Source organism: Meriones unguiculatus, chromosome 9 (genome assembly GCF_030254825.1).
Source record: "Meriones unguiculatus strain TT.TT164.6M chromosome 9, Bangor_MerUng_6.1, whole genome shotgun sequence".
Lineage (NCBI taxonomy): Eukaryota > Metazoa > Chordata > Mammalia > Rodentia > Muridae > Meriones > Meriones unguiculatus.
The window spans coordinates 65,488,283-65,511,416 of record NC_083357.1 but is presented as its reverse complement, the minus strand read 5'-3'; the positions used below and the strand labels follow the sequence as shown (position 1 = coordinate 65,511,416).

At 37.8% G+C, this 23,134-nt stretch overlaps 1 protein-coding gene across 1 annotated transcript in view; it reads left to right on the top strand.

Moving 5' to 3' along the window:
- Positions 1 to 648: 648 nt before the first annotated feature.
- The window catches only part of Adam7 (ADAM metallopeptidase domain 7), a 32,434-nt gene continuing 9,948 nt past the window's right edge, over positions 649 to 23,134 (top strand). Inside the window, exons 1-13 of the mRNA XM_060391748.1 lie at positions 649 to 700; positions 1,707 to 1,810; positions 4,577 to 4,653; positions 6,109 to 6,187; positions 8,024 to 8,100; positions 9,040 to 9,229; positions 10,529 to 10,582; positions 13,144 to 13,215; positions 14,600 to 14,769; positions 17,653 to 17,737; positions 19,691 to 19,821; positions 21,552 to 21,726; positions 23,038 to 23,127. Of these exons, the coding sequence (XP_060247731.1) occupies positions 649 to 700; positions 1,707 to 1,810; positions 4,577 to 4,653; positions 6,109 to 6,187; positions 8,024 to 8,100; positions 9,040 to 9,229; positions 10,529 to 10,582; positions 13,144 to 13,215; positions 14,600 to 14,769; positions 17,653 to 17,737; positions 19,691 to 19,821; positions 21,552 to 21,726; positions 23,038 to 23,127 (1,356 nt within the window). The remainder of the gene's footprint in view (positions 701 to 1,706; positions 1,811 to 4,576; positions 4,654 to 6,108; positions 6,188 to 8,023; positions 8,101 to 9,039; positions 9,230 to 10,528; positions 10,583 to 13,143; positions 13,216 to 14,599; positions 14,770 to 17,652; positions 17,738 to 19,690; positions 19,822 to 21,551; positions 21,727 to 23,037; positions 23,128 to 23,134) is intronic.

Below are 23,134 nucleotides of genomic sequence, written 5' to 3'. Positions count from 1 at the left end.
GAGATGGTGTGTACTGGAAGAGGGGACAGGATCCCAAATGCAAACAAAGGGGATGCATTGATATTTTAAGACAACGCAAATGTGTAAAAAGGCTTTATCAATTGACCCTTTCAAGATCTGTCAGTGCTTTGTTTTCAGTGTTAGTTTGGAAAGAGTGTCATAAAGCTACTTATTTCTTCCTTTAATATGTCTTTTATTTTAATTAATATATAATTTGTATCATGTATACATTTTTAAAACATTTTTCTGCCTTTTTTCCCAGTGTTCCCAAGTGCTTTTTATATGTGGTCCTCTACTTCAACCACTTCAACCAAAGAGTATACAAATAGACCTCAATAATTTTTTTCCCTACAACACTCCTAATTTTTTCAACTCAGAAGTTCTAATACATCTATAATCATATTAGACACGAAGTAGAATCCTTGCCAAGTCCACTTCCACCCCCACTCTCTCCACTGTTGTCTTTAATTAGTACATGATGTCCACCCCTGGATTTTAGCCTCAAGCCCCAAATGAGTTGTGTAACTGGGTCTAAGAGTGTTTCACTTATTGGATCAAAACTGCCTGTCTACCTACCTGGTTGGGCATCCTTGCAGTAGAAGCAAGAACAAGGAGTACGGCACAGCTTTTGTCAGACAGCCATTCACAATGCTTCCCACAGGTATATTTTGGATGACTGTACTTATTTCTCAGATTCAAGGTATGTGTTTTTTTTTCTCTGTAATGTTTATTTATTACACCCAACACATTCTTTCTTTAGCACCAATATTTAAACTGTAAGTTATAAAACTCTAACTGCATTGGTGGCTTGCTGGAGGATCCTGTTGGGCTTAGATTGTGTTACAGTTGATCTTGGGATCTAATGAGTCTGTGAAACCCATTATCACCCTTTAACAATCATGACAAAGAGAAAGGAATGGGCACTTACAAAAACAAAAAAACAAACAAACAAACAAAAAAAAAAAAACAAAACTGTAGAAGAATAGACACTGGGCTAGCCCTTAGCTACTTTGTATGTCGGAAGATTTAAAATCCTATACTATTATCCCTTTTAGTGCTAAAGAATATGAAAATACTGTTTGTAGATCAGAGAGATTAGATGTGATGGTACCAGTGGCCACACAGTTCATACACTTGTGATGCTTTGATTCATATCTGAGTAGTTCTAAAAGTCCATATTATTCTATCTTTATGGCTATATATGGTCCAGAAGAAACTAACATCTGACTGCCAGTGTGATGGAACATGATAAAAAGATAATGTTTAGCACTGACATGGGGGCCACCTAAGATTAGCTGGGCAGGGGAAGCTTTGAGCTCTACCTGTGGGATTTAAGGCTTCTAATGCAAATTCACTGAGGAAATAAAAACAAGAGTTATTTGATGTTGAAATAGGTCATTTCTGTACAGACTTTGGCAGGAGGCAGCATCTGGAGAGAGATGTGGAGAACAAAAATGACAAAGGTGTGAATTCAGAGCAAGGTGAAAATTAGCTCAAGGACTCTTTGCCTTCGACTGCCTCCCTCCTTGTGTCTTTCTAATCTGTAAATAGCCATCTCAACTTCCTCACATTACAAGCTACAGATGATGTGAGTGCACGGCTAGAAATTGGAAACACACGAACCACTGCAGCAAAAATCCATTTGTCACTCACTAGAGGGTGGATTGTAATAACACATGGATTTTTCCCTTTATGTTTTCTTATAGAAAAGGTGATTGTTGGGACAGAGGGCCAAGAACTGGTTTATCCTAAAAAGCTTCCTCTGATACAGAAACGGGATCTTGAACACATCCAGGACTCTGACATACCGGTATACATTTTGACCTAATAAATATGATTTAATAGTTTTACACAGATGTGCAGAAAGCGTCCCCTGGCTCCAAGCAGGAGTAAATGTGAAGAAAATACGGTTTTCAGTTTCTGTAGTGGACCGCTCACTTGGCTTACAACATATGCTTTAGGGTAACTGACCCTCAGTGGGTTAACAAACCAAAAAGCTCAAGCTTTGGGGTACCTATTTTTTCAGTTTCAGTGAGGAATTTTCCTGAATCTTTGCATCCTCAGTTTTTCTGAGCTGGTAACCAGGATCACAATCTCTAGCCTGTATTTTGCTTTTGCAGATTTTCAGTGCACAGGTTTACTTGCTTTACAGATTCTGCCATGCAATGGGGCAACTTTCATGGGAACAAAAAGTGCTTGGCTTTACAAGGGTTTTCATTTAAGTGTTAACATTTGAAAATACCTAAAATATTATTTCTAAATGAATGTTTACTAAAGAAGATATACAATATATACATAAGATTTAACATCATACTTTATTCAGCTTCCAAGATTATAAAGATTTTTAGATGGGGGTCCTTAGATAGTTATAATTAGAAATTTGCATTTTATAGCCTAGGATTTTAACTTGGGCTCACAGAAGGCTTACAAGTCTTCTGCCCTGACAACAACAAAATACAAACCTCTTCTGGTGCCATGACTTTCCTTCCCTTTCCCACGATGACAGCTAGTTTTCCATGCTCTTTCTTGTTAGATTTCTCAGTCATTAAAAAGCTGCATTTCAGCTTCTCACATAGTCTCCCAGCTTGATGCAACAGAGGCAGCTCTCTGCTCTCTTCCTTCTGAGGGCAACGCTGTGCTATTTTTCTCTAATAAGGTTCTTTGTAAATATTATTTTGATCTTCAGTTCTTTCTGCATTTTCTCAAACCTTCATGTAGTTAAAAGCTTGGCTACCTAGCCAAGCAGGGAACCAGCTTCCTACCGTCCACTGTGTGAAGACTTGTCTTAACAACAGTCATATTTTATATCAGGAGCTCTATTGTGATTGAGTGAGATTAGGATGGGCCAGGGAGAACTACACAGGATGAACCTAGAGCTGAAAAGTGTTCCATGTGCAACAAAAGGCTGCCCCTCCTGACTTTAAATTCCTATTAGGGGGACATATCAATAGACAACTTTAAAAGCCTCCAAGAGAAAATATGGGATAATACAAATAATAAGATAAATGATGAGATTTTTGCTGCAATATAAATTATCCAACAGGATCCATGAGGCTTTGCTGATGCAAGTAAATAGAAGAATAAATGAACATATATGAGAGGATAGCTCAGTGTTTTGTTTTGTTTTGTTTTGTTTTCTTACAGAAGAATTGATTATTTCTATCCATCCTCTCCTCTTCAGAAGGTATAGAGTGTGTCCCTTAACCATGGGCTTCTTACTATAATTTCATTCCAAAGAGTGAAGCATAGGGCAAAATAAAGAGTCACTTTTCAGAGAAAATTGTAATTCAGTAAAATGTCTGCCAGGTGACCAACATCAGCATCACCCATAAGAGGTCATGTTGACAGTATAGACTCTTGCAGTGACACAATGATACTGTCTTTATTGGTTTTTATTGGGAAAACCATAACTGTATCTAGTCTTAAGAAAATCATTCAAAACCCAAGAGACATCCTATAGGACATCTGAAGAGTACAAGGCAAAAATGGCAAATCCTTCAAAGTAAAGAGAATCCAGGAAACTTATGGGCTTGAGAGGATGGCATCAGGGTTAGGATTGTGCAAGAGTAAGAAGATAGTCAGTAAAATTAAGAGAATAAAAATAAAGAGACTTCAATGATAACCCAATCTTGGTTAATGAGTTGTAAAAACATATTATAACTATGTATTATGTTGATAATAGAAAGCTTAGTTGAAAACTTACCAATATCTTCTCAAATAGTTTTAAAACCTACTCTATTGATCTAATTATCACTGTGCCTGAAGTAACAGCTTTGTCAAACAAATGAATAATTCACTTAAAAAGTAGGCAGAACATATGAATAACTATGATGCAGGATTATAAAGAATTCTCATAAAGTATAAAAACCAAACGGGATGAATCAGAAGTTCAGCAAAATAGTAATAACTGAAAGAGCTGTACAGTTATGCCAAAGAAAAAGCTAAAATTTCATAATCCATCACTGAAAGCATCTACAATTGATAAGCCAACTTGTCAAGACTAAATACTACTGTCAGGATATCCAACCCAAGTTGACACTGATTTTGTTGGTAAAATTTTAAGTCTATGTTCCTTTGATTCATATCATCTTACCAGTATGCATCAATGTATCAAAACCTTACTTATTTCATCCATCTTGTAGACAGTAACTCTGGTGACAATGAGTATCCAAAGTAAATTTCAGATAATCAATACAGATTAAGTAAATTAATATATTTTCATATTATGTGTGTCAAATATAAAACACCTTCTAGATGAGACTATTTATAATAGGAAGTGGTAATGATGTGTGGAGAGAGGAAGAATATGGAGTATATATACAAAACTTTTTAAACACAAAAAGGGGAAATCTGAGGGTTTGACTATAAAGTTACTTGTACATTCCTGAATGAGGAACAAATATACATTAAAATCATGTTATTTCATTAGTAGAAATATGTTTTTAACAGAGATATAATTAGTAAAAATCATCCTTATAATGCTGTATGTAGTGAGATGTAGGTGGGTCATAGCCCCATGAGCCAGCCCCTTACCCTAAGTAGATGTGGAATTCATAAACAGGATCTTGTTTTTCAGGAGGCATATGAAGAAGAATTATTGTATGAAATAAAATTGGGCAAAAAAACTTTAATCCTTCACCTTCTGAAAGCAAGGTAAGGTGTTTTGTTTTTTATTTGTTTCAACAGCGTCTCCTGTAGCCCAAGGTATTCTAAAATTCACTATGTAGAAGAGGATGACTTTGAACTCCTTATCCTTCTGCCTCTGGCTCTCTAGTGCTAGGATTACTGGAGTCCATCACCATGCTCAGCTTAGATCAAGGTAAGTTCTATTGTGGCCACATATGTTATAGAGTTGGGTGTATATGATATTCCCATTTTTTTACAAACTGCCAATAATGTGAATTCCTCAAGTCTTCATGAATTTGTCCTCTTCAAGTATAAACCCATCACATTTCAGTAGCAAAAAGACTATAGATTCTGTTCTTTGGTTACTAATTTACTCTTCTTATTTTGCTTCTTGGGAGCATTTGAGAACCATCTATTCTCTCTGAGAAGAATATTAGTACATTGATACTTATTTGAGTCAGTGTTAATTCTAAGTATAAAGGAAGCTAATATTCAAAGAGAAATTTCTACATACCTTTTTTCAATGCCGTTTCTCATTTTTCTCGATATCCATATGGAATGTATACAATTCTTACACAACCACTTTGGATATCGGTCTGGTGCTTTGTCAGACAATTAGCAACAGTGCTTCCTCAAGATCCAGCTCTTAGGCATATATTCAAAAGACATGCAAGTATACAACAAGGACATCTGCTCAATGATGTTTGTAACAGCTTTATTTTTTTAACCAAATCATTTATCATGAGACACAAGTGGTTGGTTATTGAGAGACGTCTTAGTATAGGGGGTTGCTTTAAATAAAGAAATAGTAAAATGTTAAAAAAAAAAACATGCTCAAGGTCATGATGCATTTCTGTGTACACTTAGGTTCATCTTGTCAGTTGACGACACCACCTGAATAAATTTTTGTTCTTTATTGAATCTATAAATCAATTTGGAAATATCTAGCTGACAAGTCAATAGGTTTCATATTATGACTACATTTACTTACTACCAATATTATGTCATGGAATTACTTCATCAGATTAAGAAAGTTCACTGAGAAGTGTTTTGGGATTTGTTTTTGTCTTATCACAAGTGGATCAGTGTGTCAAAGATCTGAAGATGGATTGAAGAAGTCACATTTATAAACACTAGGGCCATATCTCAATTATGTATTCTCTGAAGAAGTTACAGTGTGATTTACATTTGTGGATTTAAATTTTGAATTATCCTTGTGTGTCTAGGTTAGTGTACCAGTTGTACTTTATAAATTGTTTTACAGAATTCTTTGAAACACTGCTTTGCTAGAGTTATCATAATCTTTGCTGACTTTTCTGTAGCATGTATAATAGTATGAGATTCGGGTTTTCTATTTTTTTAAACATGAGAGGACTGCTGAGATTTAGGACCTCTTCAAGGCTGCTCAGCCATATAACTGGTTGTGTGTGGGGGGGGGGTATTTAGAGTTAATAATTTCATTACCTTTCCTCTCTCTTTCAGGGAATTCTTCACCTCAAATTACAGTGAGACATACTACAATGCAAAGGGAGAGATGATCACCAAGCATCCTCAGATCTTGGTATCTTACAAAACCTTATGTTTAAGGCCTACTCTGAAACTTTTATTTCTTGATAAGATTTTAAGTAGCAAACACTAGATTTACAAACTGTTTCAAAACTTCTTTAGAAGAACTAGCTCTGAGTTGACTACTCTTAATAATTGTGGTAGAATGGAAAACAGGATCCTTTGAACCCTAAAGTAGGCTGATCACTTCTTAGGAAGCTGATCAAAGATTCATTCTCTCTCTCTCTCTCTCTCTCTCTCTCTCTCTCTCTCTCTCTCTCTCTCTCTCACCTCAGCTGTTTTCTTTATATTCATGATGGTGGTAAATGAAGGAAGAGTGAAGTAGGAGCCAATATTACATCTCAAAGAAGTTGTAATTAAGTAAAATGAATAAAATCTAAATACATGAACCAAGTTCTACAGTGAACGGGCTCTTATGTGGGTCTGTGACCCCTCTCCATCCCTTCTAATACACTAACATTAAGGGTCTCTTCTTCATTCTCCAGAGCAAGCTTTGAATAAATCATTACTATTATTCCAGAGGCATAGAATCTTTTTTTTCCTTCATCATTTTTGTAGAACTTGCTTTCTACAGTCTTTAAACAAGAGAATTCCTTCTCACCAAAAGCATTATTTGAAATTCTACTCCCTCTATATAAAGCAGCTTTAAACTTTTTTTCAATTTTTTATTATTATTAATTACACTTTATTCATTTTGTATCCCCCCATATGCCCCTCCCTCCTCCCCTCCTGATCCCACCCTTCCTCCCCTTTCTGCCTGCATGCTCCTCCCCAAGTCCACTGATAGGGGAGGTCCTCCTCTCCTTCCTTCTGATCTTAGTCTATCAGATCACATCAGGAATGGCTGCATTGTCTTTTTCTGTGGCCTGGTAAGGCTGCTCCCCCCTGACGGGGAGGTGATCAAGGAGCAGGCCAATCAGTTTATGTCAGAGGCAGTCCCTCTTCCCATCACTATGTAACCCACTTGGAAACTAAACTGCCATGGGCTACATCTGTGCAGGGGTTCTAGGTTATCTCCATGAATAGTCCTTGGTTGGAGTATGAGTCTCTGGGAAGTTCCCTGTGTTCAAATTTTCTTGTTCTGTTGCTCTCCTTGTGGGGTTCCTGTCCTCTCCAGCTCTTGCTATTTCCTACTTCTTACCTAAAATTCCATTCACTCTGCCCACCAGTTGGCCATCAGGCTCAGCATCTGCTTTGATAGTCTGCAGGGCAGAGGCTTTCAGAGGCCCTCTGTGGCAGGTTCCTAGGTTGTTTCCTGTTTTCTTCTTCTTCTGATGTCCATCCTCTTTGCCTTTCAGGATGGGGATTGAGTGTTTTAGTTAGGGTCCTCTCTTTTGCTTAGTTTGTTTAGATGTACCAATTTTAGTTTTTTAAAAATATCTAAGTCACCATGTGGTCTTAAAATAAAGAAGTAGAGAAATGCAGAGTCCAAGTGTGAAGGGCATGAGGGGATGGAGAGCAAGATCTAATTCTAGAAACATCAAAAGCTTGCCTTGGTTTACTAGGTACCTGGGGAAATGACAATAATTTGTCAAGGTTAAAGGTTGGGTAGAGGAGCCATATTTATGCTAAAAGGGTCATATATGAAACTGGTTTTATCACCTGATAGACAAACTTACAAGGGAAGAATTTATATATGGGTTTACACAAAGTAGTCAGTCAATTAGGGTAAAAAGTCCCTAAAGCAGGTTCAAATGTCTTAAATGAGTGTCATGAATAAATTAATGGCAAATGTCACTTATGAAATACTGATTCATTCTCAACAGAAATTAATTATCAGTATTTATAGAATCTTGGTATTTTCACCTGCCTTAAAACTCTTCTGTTTTAGGATCACTGTTTTTACCAAGGGTCCATCATACATGAATTTGATTCTGCTGCCAGCATCAGCACTTGTAACGGTCTGAGGTAAGGAAGAGCAGCTTCCTACTTCATTTCCTGTAGATTTTAATGATAACCATTTGACTGATTTCTTCTCACAAATGCTAGCACAGATAAAAGTTAGTGGGAAGGGGACTCTGTGTGTTTCCAGTGGTGAATGTGGTTTATGCTCATGTTCAACAATAAGAAACCTAAAAGACAGCCCTCTAGAAAGTGAGTCTTCAGCAAGGAATAGAAGAATTTCAGAGCTGGAAGATTCCTGGACACTGGCTAGCATGTACACTCATGTTTGAAGTTGGGATGCTGAAATTACACAATTGCTCAAGAACACCAAAGTTGCAAGTATTGGACTGATTTAGCAGCATAGGTCTCCTGACTCTGAGGTCTGTGGGTTCCTCTGATGCTACCGTTCCAGCCCACTCTGGTTTCGAAAATATAGTCAGAAATAAAGGTCATCATTTTTCTGTAAGTCTTATTATACGTGAATAAAAAAATGGAAGATGTGAGGAAAGACGGAAAGTAGAAGAAAAAACTTGCTTTCATTTGTCTTGACTTTCCTTGAGTAACTCCCAGAATTTTCATGAGTGAAAACCTCTTTTATGACAAAAGTACCTGACCATATGATTTGTACCTTTAGATACTTATTCTAAAGTTAGTTCATGAAGAGTTTATCAAACCTGTGCAAAAATTTTGAGGCAACCACGGAGAAAACTGTTTTTCTGCCTATGCTCCAAGCAGAAATCATGCTGACAGGCTTCTGAAGACAAAAGTTAAACTGACTCTTAGAAAGTGGTACTAATTCAGTCAAAGGCCACATGCCAGGTCACTTGTTTGCCACCCAAATCACCCAGCTACAAGCTCAGGAGGTCTTGACCCCAGTAGTTTCCCTTCTTGAAAAGGCTAATGTTAATAAAATAGAGTGGGAGAGCTACAGATATGAATAATGTCATGTTGCCGTTTCCGCAGGGGCTTTTTCAGGGTGAATGACCAACGGTTTCTCATTGAACCAGTGAAATACTCCGACGAGGGAGAACATTTAGTGTTCAAGTACAATGCCAAGGCACCCTATGCTACTGGTTACTTCTGTTCGGGGCTCAATTTAACGAAGAAGTCTGTAGTGATAGATGCTAAGTATAAAGAAGATCACAAAGTGGAAGTGAGTGTTCTAAATTCTCTTTACCTTGCAGCGGGGGAGGGGGACACTTCTGATTTCCTTTATGATCTCTCAAGAAAAAGCCTATGCACACAGCTAGTGACATGCGGGTCCTACTCTGAATTGGAAACTCATGGGACAAAAGCTGAACTTCAAACTTTGCTGTGTCTCTGTAGAAAATATTTATTCTCTTCAGTAAACCTCAGTTTGTTCCATCAGTTTTAATAAAGGGAAAGCCTCCCAATCCTCCCTATAGAATAACACCACTAAGGCTGCAAGCAACTGGAAAAGGGAAACTTGCTGTCTGCTGAATCCTGTGTTAGATGTTGGCTTTCCTTGTCTTCTTTACTGCTTTGGGGGGAAGTTGTTGGTTACAGAGGAAGCTCACCTCTCACATCAGAACCAGCACTATGATAAAAGACAACCAAGGATGATAGCAGCTTCAGTTTCTGGTGGTGTGCTTGTGAAATCATCAGTGACTTTAGGCTTCCACCGAACCAGGTGTTATCTTCTTGGCTTTCCCCTAGATGTTAGCTGGAAGGCTGCAGGCTTGTTTCACTTCTTATGCTCATGGTCTAGGCAGTGGCTGTCAACAACATTCTATGCCTCGCAGGTATTTCTTGGATGTGTAACTCAATGAATAAATAATGACATAGTTCAGCAAAGAATGACGTAGTTAAATCTTTGAAGAGTGTCTCTGGGCACTGTTCAGAAAATGCATTTGCCCCATAGAGCTAAAAACTCAGAAGAGTGTCCTGGTGCTTGTATTTCCTATAAAAAAAGAAAAGGCCTATAATTAGCAGCACTTATAGATGTCCTTGGAACTGAGAAGAGGAGGCACTGGAGAGAAGTAGAGGGAATGGGGCATTCTTGGCAGTTATTTCTCCGACACACATGTTTGTACACATATACATATGACTGTATGTATAGATATTAATATAAAAACATATGAGCAAGTAGCACATGAGCTTAATTGCAAGCTGTTTTGTCTGTAAGTGAAAAAAGAAAACCCAAAATAGAAAAATACCTAATTTGTAATAATTTATAACTCTTATTTGGAGCTGGAAGTTTAAACAAACAACAAAAAAAAAAAGGCAAAACAGTCAAATATGGAATGCTGCTCAGGATTATTAAAATGTAATGTCCAGATGGTTTAATAATAAAAGTTGATATACGTATCAGATACATTCATTTTACTTCGCCTTTCAACATAGTAGTACGAACATTTCTTGTCAGGAAAATGTTGGGGGGAGTTCTATTAAATTAGTATGAGGTTCAGTTGAACTTTCTGTACATTTTCAGGGCTTCCACAAAGAAAAGTTTATTGAGCTGTTCATTGTTGCCGATGAATATGTGGTAAGTTCTCAGATGGACATCATACTCCTTATTACTATGTAAAACTACAGTTGTTGCTCTCGTTTAGAAAGAAGGAAATTCCAGGAGTTTCCATTCTGGATTCACACTCCTGCTTTCAGCTCCTCAAAACAGATGCATACAAGAAACTCTTTAGTCTCTTCTTAGTCTAACAGATTAATCTAAAATGGAACCTCCCTTCCTACTATGAATAATGGAAATTTTGAATCATTTATGAAAAGTTGAATACAGATAAACAATCTGGAATTAAACTCAACAAAAGGCATTGAAGATTTCCAAATGCTAAAAATTTAAGGAGAAAATCTTCATCAGAATGAGAAGTAAAATTTAGAGGTTGTGTTACCTGTAGTTAGCGCATACAGGAAGACAGAATTAATTATCCATTCTAACAAAAGAATGGATAATTCTTCTCAGTGCTGCCTCTACTCATGAGCTCCACAAAGATCCCAGAAGATAGAGAGAACTTCCTGTCTGCCTGTAGCCAGAGCAGGGAAAACAGCAATCATGGGAAGACAGACCCTAGGCTCGTGTTATGCTCCACAACAGACATGCCAGCACAAATATTCAGTCACTGGTGTGCTAAGCAAAACTTTCAAAATAAAGAACTGCTTGGAGATCTGGTAAACAAGCTAGAACCCAAGTAGAAATTTCCCAACAAAACCATCCCTATATGCTAGATAAAAACAGACTTCATGAGACAGCCAACCAATGTAATAGAAGATAGGTTAGGTCTCCAAGAACTGTCAATCAGCTGTCAATTATATAGTGTGATACTCCAATTATACTATATAATAGATGCATAAATTTAAAGTCATTGAAAATAAGAAAACGAATAAAGTAAGATGACTAGAATGGTAAAAGAGAGACTACATAAAGTGATAGGTTTCTGGGGAAACTCCCTTAACATTTGTAAAAGAAAAAAGTATTTATCTTCAAGTGAATTAAACAGACATTAAGCACACATTAAGAGAGAAGATGTGAATCAGAGAATGAAGCATGGAAATCAGAGAGTACAGGGAAGTAAAGAATGCAAGCTATGAACGAGGCAATGGACATTTAAAAATTGGATGAAAAAGCATGCAGGTAACCAGATGTATTTGATAGTATTTGAGAAGCAATCCTAAAGAGTCTTCCAGAAATAAAGAGCTATTAAATCAGATAGCAATATAAGAAAAATTCAGAACAGTAAAGATAAGGAGGGAATATATTTTTCAAATCAGTTGAAGAAAAGAGCTAGGTTAACTGTCTAATTTATATGTCATTTGCTATAAGCCATAGAAGATTAGGATAATACATTTAAAATAGCAGTAAAAATATATTGTTATGCTCAAATTTGGCACAAAATATCTGGCAGTGACAGTTAAAGGATTGTGGGAAGGAAATCATACTTATGTACATGTGGTACGACAGACCTAACGACTTCAAGTGAAAAGAAAGACCCTTGTGTATGAGTGTTGGGTAACAGCAAACACTGAGTGAAAGGTTAGGAGTAAAGGTACAAAGCTCATACCCATCAATGTCCTCTACTCTCCTTGGGTTGCAAACTTTAACTTTATGGTTTCCCAGACAGCCTCGGGCTTTTTCTCTACAAAGTATTTCAGACATCTCCCCCACCCCAACTGAGTAATAGGAATCTCTAGAATTTAAGGGTATTGCGGGAGAAAAGGAAACAGTAGTAAATGGTAGTAGAAATCAAGATGTAAAGAAACGCCTTGAAAGAGAAACTGGTCAGTACATATGGACCAGGTGCCCAGAAAGATGAAGAGCAAGTGTTCAGTTCAGTGAAGAGGAAGACGCTTGTGGACTATAGAAAAGAATTCCAGAGACGTCCGGAAGGGCATTCTTGGCACAGAGTTTTAGAATGAACAAAACATGACCATGTGTGTGCTGGCACAGAGAATTATTCCCTATGGCTAGTATAAGAAACACAGTTTTAAGAACAGAATCTGAGTCAGAGCAGTCAAGTCTAGTTGGCCTTCTGAGCTCCCACCAGGAGGGAAGGGATGGCCTGTGCCCCTGTACTTCATAGGGTCTGCATTGACTGTGTGTCTTTTTTTAATTTGTTACCTCCAGGTAGTCAGGGATCATGAGGAGTAAACTTGCTGATGCTAGCAATAGGATGGCTGCAGTATAACTTTAACAGTAGCCTGGGAATAGAAATGAGCTCTGAAGACTACTAAACAAACAAATACAAAAACAAACAAATGTAATGTATTATAATTTGAAAAGGAAATAACCAAAACCAAAATTCAAAAGAAAACCTTAAAGCAGTGCTAAGCCAGAGCGCATCTTCAGGGACCATTGTGTCTAGTTTTTCAAAAACTGCCATGTCTTCATAATTTGTTTAGATTTTAGCTAACTGGAAAGATAATTCTCTTCCATTGCCATCTATTTGTAGTGGGGTTTTTTGTTTGTTTTGTTGGTTGTTTGGTTGGTTTGGTTGGTTTTGTTTTGTTTTCTACAATATCTCATAGTAAGTGAAGTTTTTGCTGGACTTTTTCTTCAATGTTGATAAATAATAAATGCCATAATTATTTTTCCAGTACCGCAGGAACGGTAAACCCCAAAACAAGCTAAGAAAACGAATTTGGGGAATGGTCAATTTTGTCAACATGGTAAGTTTGGATATAATTTGAACTATATTTATATATTATATTTATATTTTCAACCTGAAAATATAAATGAAAATATATATGGATGAGAAGGTCTTTGAAAGAACTGTAGTAATAGCTGTGACATTGAAATAGCACAAACCGCAGTTCTACCAGGTCAACTAGTTAGTAAAAATGTCTTCAAAACAATCATAGCAACAAACCACAGTACCAAAGTTTTGGTTTGCTAAGTAAATTACACTTAATTTCTAAGTAAATTTCAAACCAGCATCTTCTTTTGTGTCTCCACACCTGATGAATAGACCTAGAATGTGTTAGTAATTCACAAAGGAAGATGTGAACTACATTAGGACCAGGGAGGTGTCTCACTACACACACACACACACACACACACACACACACACACAGCACCACACCACACCACACTAATAATAAGTAAGAACAATTTAAAAACCTCTGATCACACAAAAATTAAGAAAGAATGCACGGGCAATTGGAGAACCAAGTAAATAAATATTAGACCACACTATTTCAAAATCAGTGTTCTGTGCCTATGTGTAACAACAACAAATCATGCTGTCATTTATTGTCTATGCTTTGTCATTGAAGTCAGAGACAACTTTACTATAATCTATTAAGACTGTTAGTGTATCTAAGCATTCATGAATAAGAACCGTTTCTAAGACAAATTGTGGGTGGTCACATCTTCCTTTGCTGAATCACTCTAACACATCCTGGCTCCATGAGTAAGAAGATGCAGAGGAAGATGCTGGGAGGAGTGGCCCATCTAGATCAGTGGCAGTGCACCGTTTCATTCAGCAGCTGAAAGACATTTTGCTAATTGCATTTTTTGCTAGCTACTTTAAACAACTGTGCGTATTCATTTGTTTTATATAAATAATTAAGAAGTTGGAATGCTAGGTCATACAGAATGTGCATATTATTTTAGCTCTTTGCCACAGCGTTAGACCTCGTTTTTTTTTCTTCATTCTTTCAGTGCTTTGTATTTCAATTTGGATAATTCCTGTTGAGCCAGCAGGATTCTTGCCCTGATTATTTGTAGCCTTCTAACGTGCTCATGAAAGGCTATAAATTTTTATATTATTTTCATTCATACTTATTGTTTCCATCTCTATGCTGAAATTATGATATTTTCAAACATAGTTTTACCATATTAGTTTCTTTTTTGGAATTCATGAAAATTCCCCCAGTGTTCTATGTGATACTCTGCTTTATCGCTAAGTATATCAATTTATAAAACAAGAGGTGTGCTATGTATGCTATACATAACAAGTTTGAATTTTTTTTTCAATATAAGGGAATGCAAGTAATAATGAAAGAACCTTCTAACAATTTGATTTTGTGAAATTATTGCTTCTTTGAACAGATTTTTAAAACTTTGAATATTCACGTGACATTGGCTGGCATTGAAATATGGTCAGCTAGAGACCAAATAGAAATAGTGTCAAGTCTAGAAACTACCTTATTGAGTTTTTCAACTTGGCAAGAAACAGTTCTCAGAAAAAGGAAGGATTTTGATCATGCGATTTTACTGAGGTATGTGATTATTCCATCTTTCTTCACACATCTGGCAGATTATTAAAAAGCAACAACAACAACAAATAGGGTTCAGGAGATGGCTTTGGTGGGTGAGAATGCTCACTCTGAAAATATGAGTACTTGGATCCCAAGTACTTATGTAAAAAGTTAGGTGTGGCCGTGCAAGGGCCAGTTGCCCCAGCAATGTGAGTCAGAAAGAGACAGGAGGACCATAGGGACTTACTGTCCACCAGCCCCAGCGTCAGGCCCAATTGGAAACTCTGTCTTAAGGGAATAAAGCATGATAGAGCTGAACCCCTAAAATCCCCTTCTGTTCTCTCATGGCCACACATGGGCATACACATGTGTATACACTTGTGCAAATAAACCACACACACACACACACACACACACACACACACACTCACACACACGCCAATGAAAAAAGAAAGTAAAACAAAATAAACAACATAAAACATTTAAAAGTATTTACTTTTGTTATTATACAGGAAAAAGTGTTAATTGTGGGTATAGGCATTTAATAATATTTTGGCTAATACTAAGACTATATATATATTCTTATGCAGAACTGAAAATTTGTAGAAGCAAGGTTAAGTTGAGGATCCATGGACATTTCTTATCACCACCCAGGGCCAGACCCTCCCCAAGATTCCACCATTTCTGGATAATCTGCCCTGATAACTTTAACCTGCTCTAGCTTCTTTATTTGTAAATAAAAGTTCGAGAGGATTCACTTAATTATTAATTCTTCTACTCAAAATATCTAGCATTATACTTATTTCAGAAGAAATTGATTAAGTATATATAGAAATGAAAAGCACAGACCCTGGGATAAGTGTCTTTGTTTTCATAAGTGACATCACATTGCTGGAGAGCTACATGAGAACAGTAGTAGATTTAAGTATCTCTTCTGATGCTGCTGACGTCACTGTCAGAGAAGCACCTGCTCTCTGCCTATAATGACAATAAAATCTCCAGAGTTCTGCAAACCCAGTCTGTGAATCCTCTTTTCGGGGTTAGCTAGAGTTAAGCTTTCAGCCTGAGCTCAGAAGCAAGCAGTTCCTAAAGCCTGTGAGGAGTCCAGTCTAGTCACTTAGTGGATTGATGAGAGAGATCCAGACTGTTCATTTTCATCTTGATGGGTCCACAACACTTCTTTTCAGGTGTGTAAGTGTGCCTGTCTTGGGCTTAGACATACACCGTTATGACCAAAAGTTATGGGGGGATGATGCATTGTAAAATATTACCATAAACTTTATGGAAAGCGAGAGGCCCCTATTTATGCATTAGTGTTTAAATGTGTGTTTATTATTTGTGATGTGTGTGTATATGTAGGTATACATGAGTTACTGTGCACCTGTGAAAGTCATAGGACAACTTGCAAGAGTAAGCGTTCTCCTTTCACCAAGTGGGTCCTGGGGAATCGAACTCAGGTTGTCAGGCTTGATGGCTAGCATCTATTCCTACCGATTTAACTCACAAAGCCATATGCGAATTTTAGGACATCTAGTACTACCTAAATAGGTGCAATGTACAACATTTTACTTTAGTAAAAAAAATTTTCTTATTTTATGGGTAACTTTCAGATCAGTAAGTTGTTTACAAACAGGGGCTTAAAGAGGACAGCTGCTCACCGCAACCCGGGCATGATGTCTGGGACTTCCCATGTATTGGGGTGCCAGATATCTTCTGTCTATAATCACAAAGATTTAGAAGCAGCTAGATAAGACACATGGCATTGTCATCGTGTTATCTTTAATTTCGAAGTTCTTTGAGAGAAGTCAGCCTCTAGCTTGACCGTCCCTAGTTCTTCACATTTCTCATGTTCTTCCAAGGTCTTCAGAGGCTAGCAAGCCCAGCATGCTAAGCTCTAAGAAGCACAAGCAAACAATTACACATAGAACACAGAGATAGAAACATGGTATATCTTCTCAAATAAAGAAATAAAAGGCTAGCCTGGCGGTGGTGGCAAATGCCTTTTTTAATCCCAGGAGACAGAGGCAGGTGGATTTCTATGAGTTCAAGTTCAGCTTGGTCCACAGAGAAAAAAAATCAAGGAACACCAAAGCGACACAGAGAAACCATCTCTCAAAATACCAAAAAAAAAAAAAATATATATATATATATATATACATATATATAGAAAGAAAGAAGGAAAGAAAGAAAGAAAGAAAGAAAGAAAGAAAGAAGAAAGAAAGGATGAAAAGGGTCTCTTCAGCTCACCTCCTTTCTTGTATTTGAATTTCCTGATATTACAAGTGTTGTCTTCTAGCTCATGGTGGTTCTGTTTACAAAGGCCCAACTCTGGTTAAAATTAGACCCCTACAATGTAGACATTTATCCTTTTAGGGAACATGGGAATAGTCTTGTTTTTACACATGGATTCGTTTAAATGTCGGGTTAGAACTACCATTGCTCCTCTCTGACCTTCTATGATTGATATTTTTAAGTGTTATCAAGCATAATCAAATAATCATGATTCTGAGTGCATCTGCTGTACTGTATTTCCCTCCCAAACACCTTAAAGTTTAATTAACTTGCAGTTTTTTGTCTGTTTTTGACATTTAAAAGTTTTATTCAGATATGAGCATAAAGTAAAGAAGAATCAACAAAAACAAGGTTCTTCCTCTTTAAATTTGTTTTTCTTAGGGAAAAAAAAAACATTGTTTTCCGATTTCATCGTAAGAGCACTTTTGGCTTTCTTGGTGCCTCTAGGTTTAAACTGATCCCAGTGACAACTGGGCCTTCCACTTGTCCAGAGCTGAGAGGATTGTCTCAGGAGCAAAGGGGTTGCCACTGTGATGATTCAGTGCCACTTGGATTTGTGTTAATTAAACTGTTCAGTCAGGTTGAGAATAAGTATTCTTGTTTCTATCATAGTGGGAAGTGGCTCTACATGCCTATGCAAGGAATTGCTTACCCAGGAGGAATGTGCCACCCGCTTCATTCATGCAGTGTTGTTAAGGTGGGCTGTTGTACAATTAAACATCGTACCGTTTAATCCAAATATTTGAACTAATGTTGTATATTTATATTTATCTGAATCGCATTGAAAAGCCATACGTGATCTGTAGTTAACCTCTATTTCCAAAGGTTTGTCACAAAGAGATCTATATTCTTTTTAGCAAATGAAAAAAAAAAAAAAAACCAAAAACAAAAACAAAAACAGTGTCTTATGAAAAACTGTGAGTGAACAATAAAGTTAAAGCACAGTTCAAAGATCTATACACAGGAATGAAAACACAGCAGTGTAGTCCAAAGCTGTAACTCTTTTGTGTATTAAGTATGACTATTTACAAGGACAAGTAAGGTCCAAGACATTTCAGGTACTTAACCATTAAGTACAAGCCACTTAATGTGTACTATCAAGACAGGCTTGGCAATCACGCTCAGCTAGGAGAGGAGCCATGCACTATCATGTCTCCTTGCTTGGATGGCCTCTCTTTTAGCCTCAAAGCTTCCGGGAAAGGCTACTCCTGTAACTCCGTTGGAGACATACTTGAAAACATGAAGATTTGTGGCTTGCTGTCTTTCCCTGGTTGCTGCTGTCCCCAGCTTAGTTTTGTTGAGACCCAAGCTTAAAAGCTAGTGTTTGTTCAAATAACCTCACCTACTTATTATTTTGTAATCACTTCTGTGACTATAGATTCGCCTTTAGAATATGAATGACATAAGGCCTACATGCAAATTCAGTTTATCCCAGCTGAAGCTCTTACTACTTCAATTATCATATTCTAGCCAGACCAAGAAGCATTTGAAGCTTCATATGAGGAAAATAAAATAAACAAAATAAAGGTGTTCTGTTAACTTTATAATAACTGGATGACCTATCCTGCTTTGGATTTATGTTTTATGAATACTGGGGTTAAAGCATGAACTAGATCCATGAGACAAGACAGCAACCAATTCTACCCTGGATTTTATATTTCTGACTTCAGAGTTTTTTTTTTCATAGCACAAGCAATCTCCATAAGAATTATAAAATTTTATTTTATGTGCATTATGTGCATTAGTATGAATGTGTCTGATCTCTTGGAAATGGACAGTTGTAAGCTGCCATGTGGGTGCTGGGAATTGAACCCTGATCCTTTGGAAGAGCAGGCAATGCTCTTAACCACTGAGCCAAGGGAACTATAGGGGGAATACAAAGTAAATAAAGTGTAATTAATAAAATTTTTAAAAGAGTTATAAAATTGTTTGCTCAATATGTCAGGATTGATTGAAAACAACAGCAAACCTCTTTGTTGGAATATCTAGCTCAGAGATGATGTCAACACCACTTATAAAATTGTGTGGGATATTGGTCTTTAATCTACCATGGGCTTCTGTAACAAAATATCAGAAACTGAGTAGGTTGTAAACCACAAAAATGTATTTCTCACAATTCTGAAAGCTGAGGAGTCCAAGAACCTGATCCACTTGTATCTGGTGAGGGTTCCCAGCTTCTCACTGTCTCCCATTGTAGAGAGACGTTTCTCCTGAGCCTGCTTGCTTAGGACACTGACACCACTGCCGGGGACCTTGCCCCCCTCCTTGGCCTAAACACTGCAGTCCATTGGGGCTTACAACTCCAAAATATAGGTTTTGAAGGGATACTGCTGTCAGGTAGAGTAATATTAGTTAATGGATTTTACATAGTTGGATAAATGAGTGCTAATACAACAAATAGGAGTATGCTGTACACTAAAAAATTATAAAGTTAGAAATATTTAAAAAGCCATTTTCCCTACTTTATTATAAGTTATAGTCATGGGCTGAAGTATGGATGAGATATAATTAAGATATAATTAGTATAGATTTCTCAAATCCATACTAACTAAGATTCAGAAAAAGAGCCTTTCAAGGACCGATTTCAAGTGACACCCATGTACTACTTTGGGGTGTCTTACATACATCTCCAATGTTCCCCCCCAAACAGGATCTTCTGCCAGATGTAAATATAATTGGAAACAGAATGGCGCATCAGCTGGGGCACAGCCTGGGCATGGAGCATGATGACTTTCCATGTACCTGTCCTTTGGGAAAATGTGTGATGAGCAGCAGTGAAAGGTGAGGCTCTGAGAATATACATTCTGAGATAATACATTTTTTATATACTTTTTGAAATTTTTTTGTATAATATATTCTAGTCACAGTTTCCCCTCTCCCTACGCCACACACTTCCTCCCCATGCACTCAACACTACCCTATTTCTTTACTCTCCCTTTAGAAAACAGACAGGCAAAAATAGAGGAGAAACACAAGAAACACAGACACACAAACAAAACTCCCAAACCCATAAAAAAAAAAAAAACGTGGGAAACCATGATATACAGATAAAAAACCAATAAAACAAACAAAAAATAGCCAAGTAAAGCCATAGGAGACAAAAATACCACTTACTTTGTTTTCTGTCAGCCATTGAGTGCTGAGCTTGAAGTCTACTCTTAAGTGAGGTCGATGTAGCCAGTGAGACTCCTTTGGAGAAAACACGTTTTCCTTTGCAAGCAGACAACCATTAGAGATTACTCCACAACATACAGTGAGTGACTTGCCTTGTGGTGGAGACCTCATTCCTGTGCATCTTCCGACTCCTTTGTAGCAGGAAGAGTAAGGAAAATGTTATTGTTAGTGGTTTCTTATGTATGCAGATTGACTCAGTGATGCAGTGTTGAAGCTGGAGAGATGGCTGCGTGACTCCAAGCACATACTGCTCTCGCAGAGGACCTAAGTTCACTAGCATCCATATTGGGAGGCTCACAAGCACCTGCAACTCCAGCTCCAGGGGGATCTGAGGCCCTCTTCTGGGCTCTGTGCATGCCTGTACACATACCCACACATCAACAATTTGAAAGCAAATAGATATTTTTAAAATGATGGAAAATAGCTAAAGCTCAAAGTGCAGTGCTGTCATGGAATAGGACTCAGCAACTGATTTCAAGATAGTAATATTCTCAGGGTCATACTAACCCCATTGGATGGACTCAAGTCTCTGAAAGGCCTTCTGTATTTAAGCATTGAAGGAAATCAATCAAAGGAAGAGAAAGGGCAGTGGAGTATTGGTTTAAAAGGGGTATTTAGAAGTCATAAGTTTGTTTTAAATATTATGGGGTTTATTTCTACAAGTATGGTAGAGAACTATGCCATACTAAACTGTGTTAACTCATGGTTATTCTTAAAGAATTGAACGTAATGGCCTCTTTGACTTGGTTGCAAAGTTTGTCATCTTTCGGAGATGGTAAACCAGATTTATATTGTTATGTGCTTATGTTACGAGGAGCACATAATATTATAATTCTGGTTTACAGTAGGGGCTGGGGAGATGGCTTGGTTGTTAGGAGCACTTGTTGTTCCTGAAGAAGATTGAGATTCAATTGCCAGCATCTACACGAAGCCTTTCAACCATCTTTAACTCTAGTTCCTGGGAATCCAGTACCTTTGGGCCTCTACAGTCACTGCACATAGGTATACGTACAGACAAAATGCCTATAACCTAAAATAAATACAATTTTATTTTTACATAAGTGGGACAGATTAGAGGGTAAACAGGAACAGGAAGCAGAGACAACTAACTAACTAGCATGTTCAGGAAGGATTTGTTGAAAGACACATAACCAGAGTGTTTCACTGAAACGACATTCATTGGTTGTGTCTCTGGAACACAACTACGAAGTAATAAGGAACTTGGCCATGGCTCTGCTCTGGCAGTTAGCATTTGTATTTATTTTCCTATTCCTCATTAATCTTTGACAGTTCCACTTACGCAACAAATCTTTATGTTCACCCCATCTCATCTCTAGCATCCCTGCAATAAAATTCAGCAAATGTAGCCTAGCCCAATACCAGCAATATATGAAGAATCAGAAACCAGAGTGCATATTCAACAATCCACTTTCTGACGAACTCAACGATTATCCATTCTGTGGAAACAAGAAGGTGGATGAAGGAGAAGAGTGTGACTGTGGGCCGGCTCAGGTATTTGCAAATGCTGTCATCTTTAACAAAGAGGGTGCTCAGCTGGAATCTCATACTCTCACTGAAACTGTATTAAGCTGATTTCATCATCCATTTAAAGCCCAGCTGTGGAACAGTCTTCATTTCAAGCCTTCTTATGAAATCTCCAGTCATGTGTGATGATCCTGCTGGAGATCAGGAAGCATTTCATTTGCTTGGCCTATACAGTAATTGTCTTGACTTGTGAGAAGTACTCTTAACTCTGATCCCTCAGCCACACACAGTAGGTGGTGGCCATCCTAGGAATCATCTCCTAGTCAATCAAATTATACTTAGAGCCTTGGGAAGCTTGTCTATATCATAGCTGGGCAGTTGTCACTATAGAAAACTCTCCTTTAGGAAAGGAACAAAAAACTTTCGAATTGTTCATATACTTATTGAAGCGCAGAGCATTTACATTTAGAAAAGGCCTTAGCTGTAAATTTTCAGGATAATTCTTGCTCTGCTTTTATAAGCCATTTCTTTCAAAACTCATCAAATAAATATGCATCCTCCGCTACTTAGGCCTCAAATGAACAAGGGCAGTGTAAACCTCTGGGGAATCTGTTAAAATATGAAGCATAGTAAGTCTCCAGTACAGCTGCAATCCACACGCCCACCAACCTGCTGAGCTCTAGATGCTGTACAGTGTAAAGTTCTCTACTAGAACAGCAACTGAAAGAGTCTATAACGAGGGTGGGGCCGACTCGTCCAGACAGCCTGAGACGAGTCTTCAAAGTCTCAGATGAAATTAGAAAAGGCTTTCGGCTTTGGACGAGGATCCATTTGCCCTCTGTTCAAACGTGTGGAGGCCTTGGCTGATCAGATGCAGACAGACAACTACGCCTGGAGTAGGCCACACTCCTGAGTGACTGTCTTATTGTTGTGCTATAATGATGTGTTGGGGGGAGGAGGGGGTTGGGAAGTTCAGGTTGAAATGCTTGGCATCCCAAGCCAGAGGTAAGGTCAGATTTTAGAAACTGCATTATCTCACGTCAGACGCTAGCACAGGGAAGCAACAGGGTATGAAGTCATGAGAAGGCTGGGAGGTCATTGTCCGTGGACTCTATTCCTGCCAATGAGAGTGCATAAGCTGGGAAGTACAGAAGGAGCAAGACAGAAGGCAACACAGCAGGAGTCCCAGGCACCAGCTGTACTCGGTAATCCAGCTGTATATCAAAGCCAAGGACCCTGCGTTTCTACGGAGCTCTTGAAGGAGCACAAATAATTACATCATCAAATAGGAGCCAACACACAAACCCATTCGTAATGTTTACATTTTCGTCTTCCCAGGAATGCACTAATCCTTGCTGTGATGCACACAGATGTGTCCTGAAGCCAGGGTCCACTTGTGTGGAAGGAGAGTGCTGTGACTCATGTCAGGTGAGGC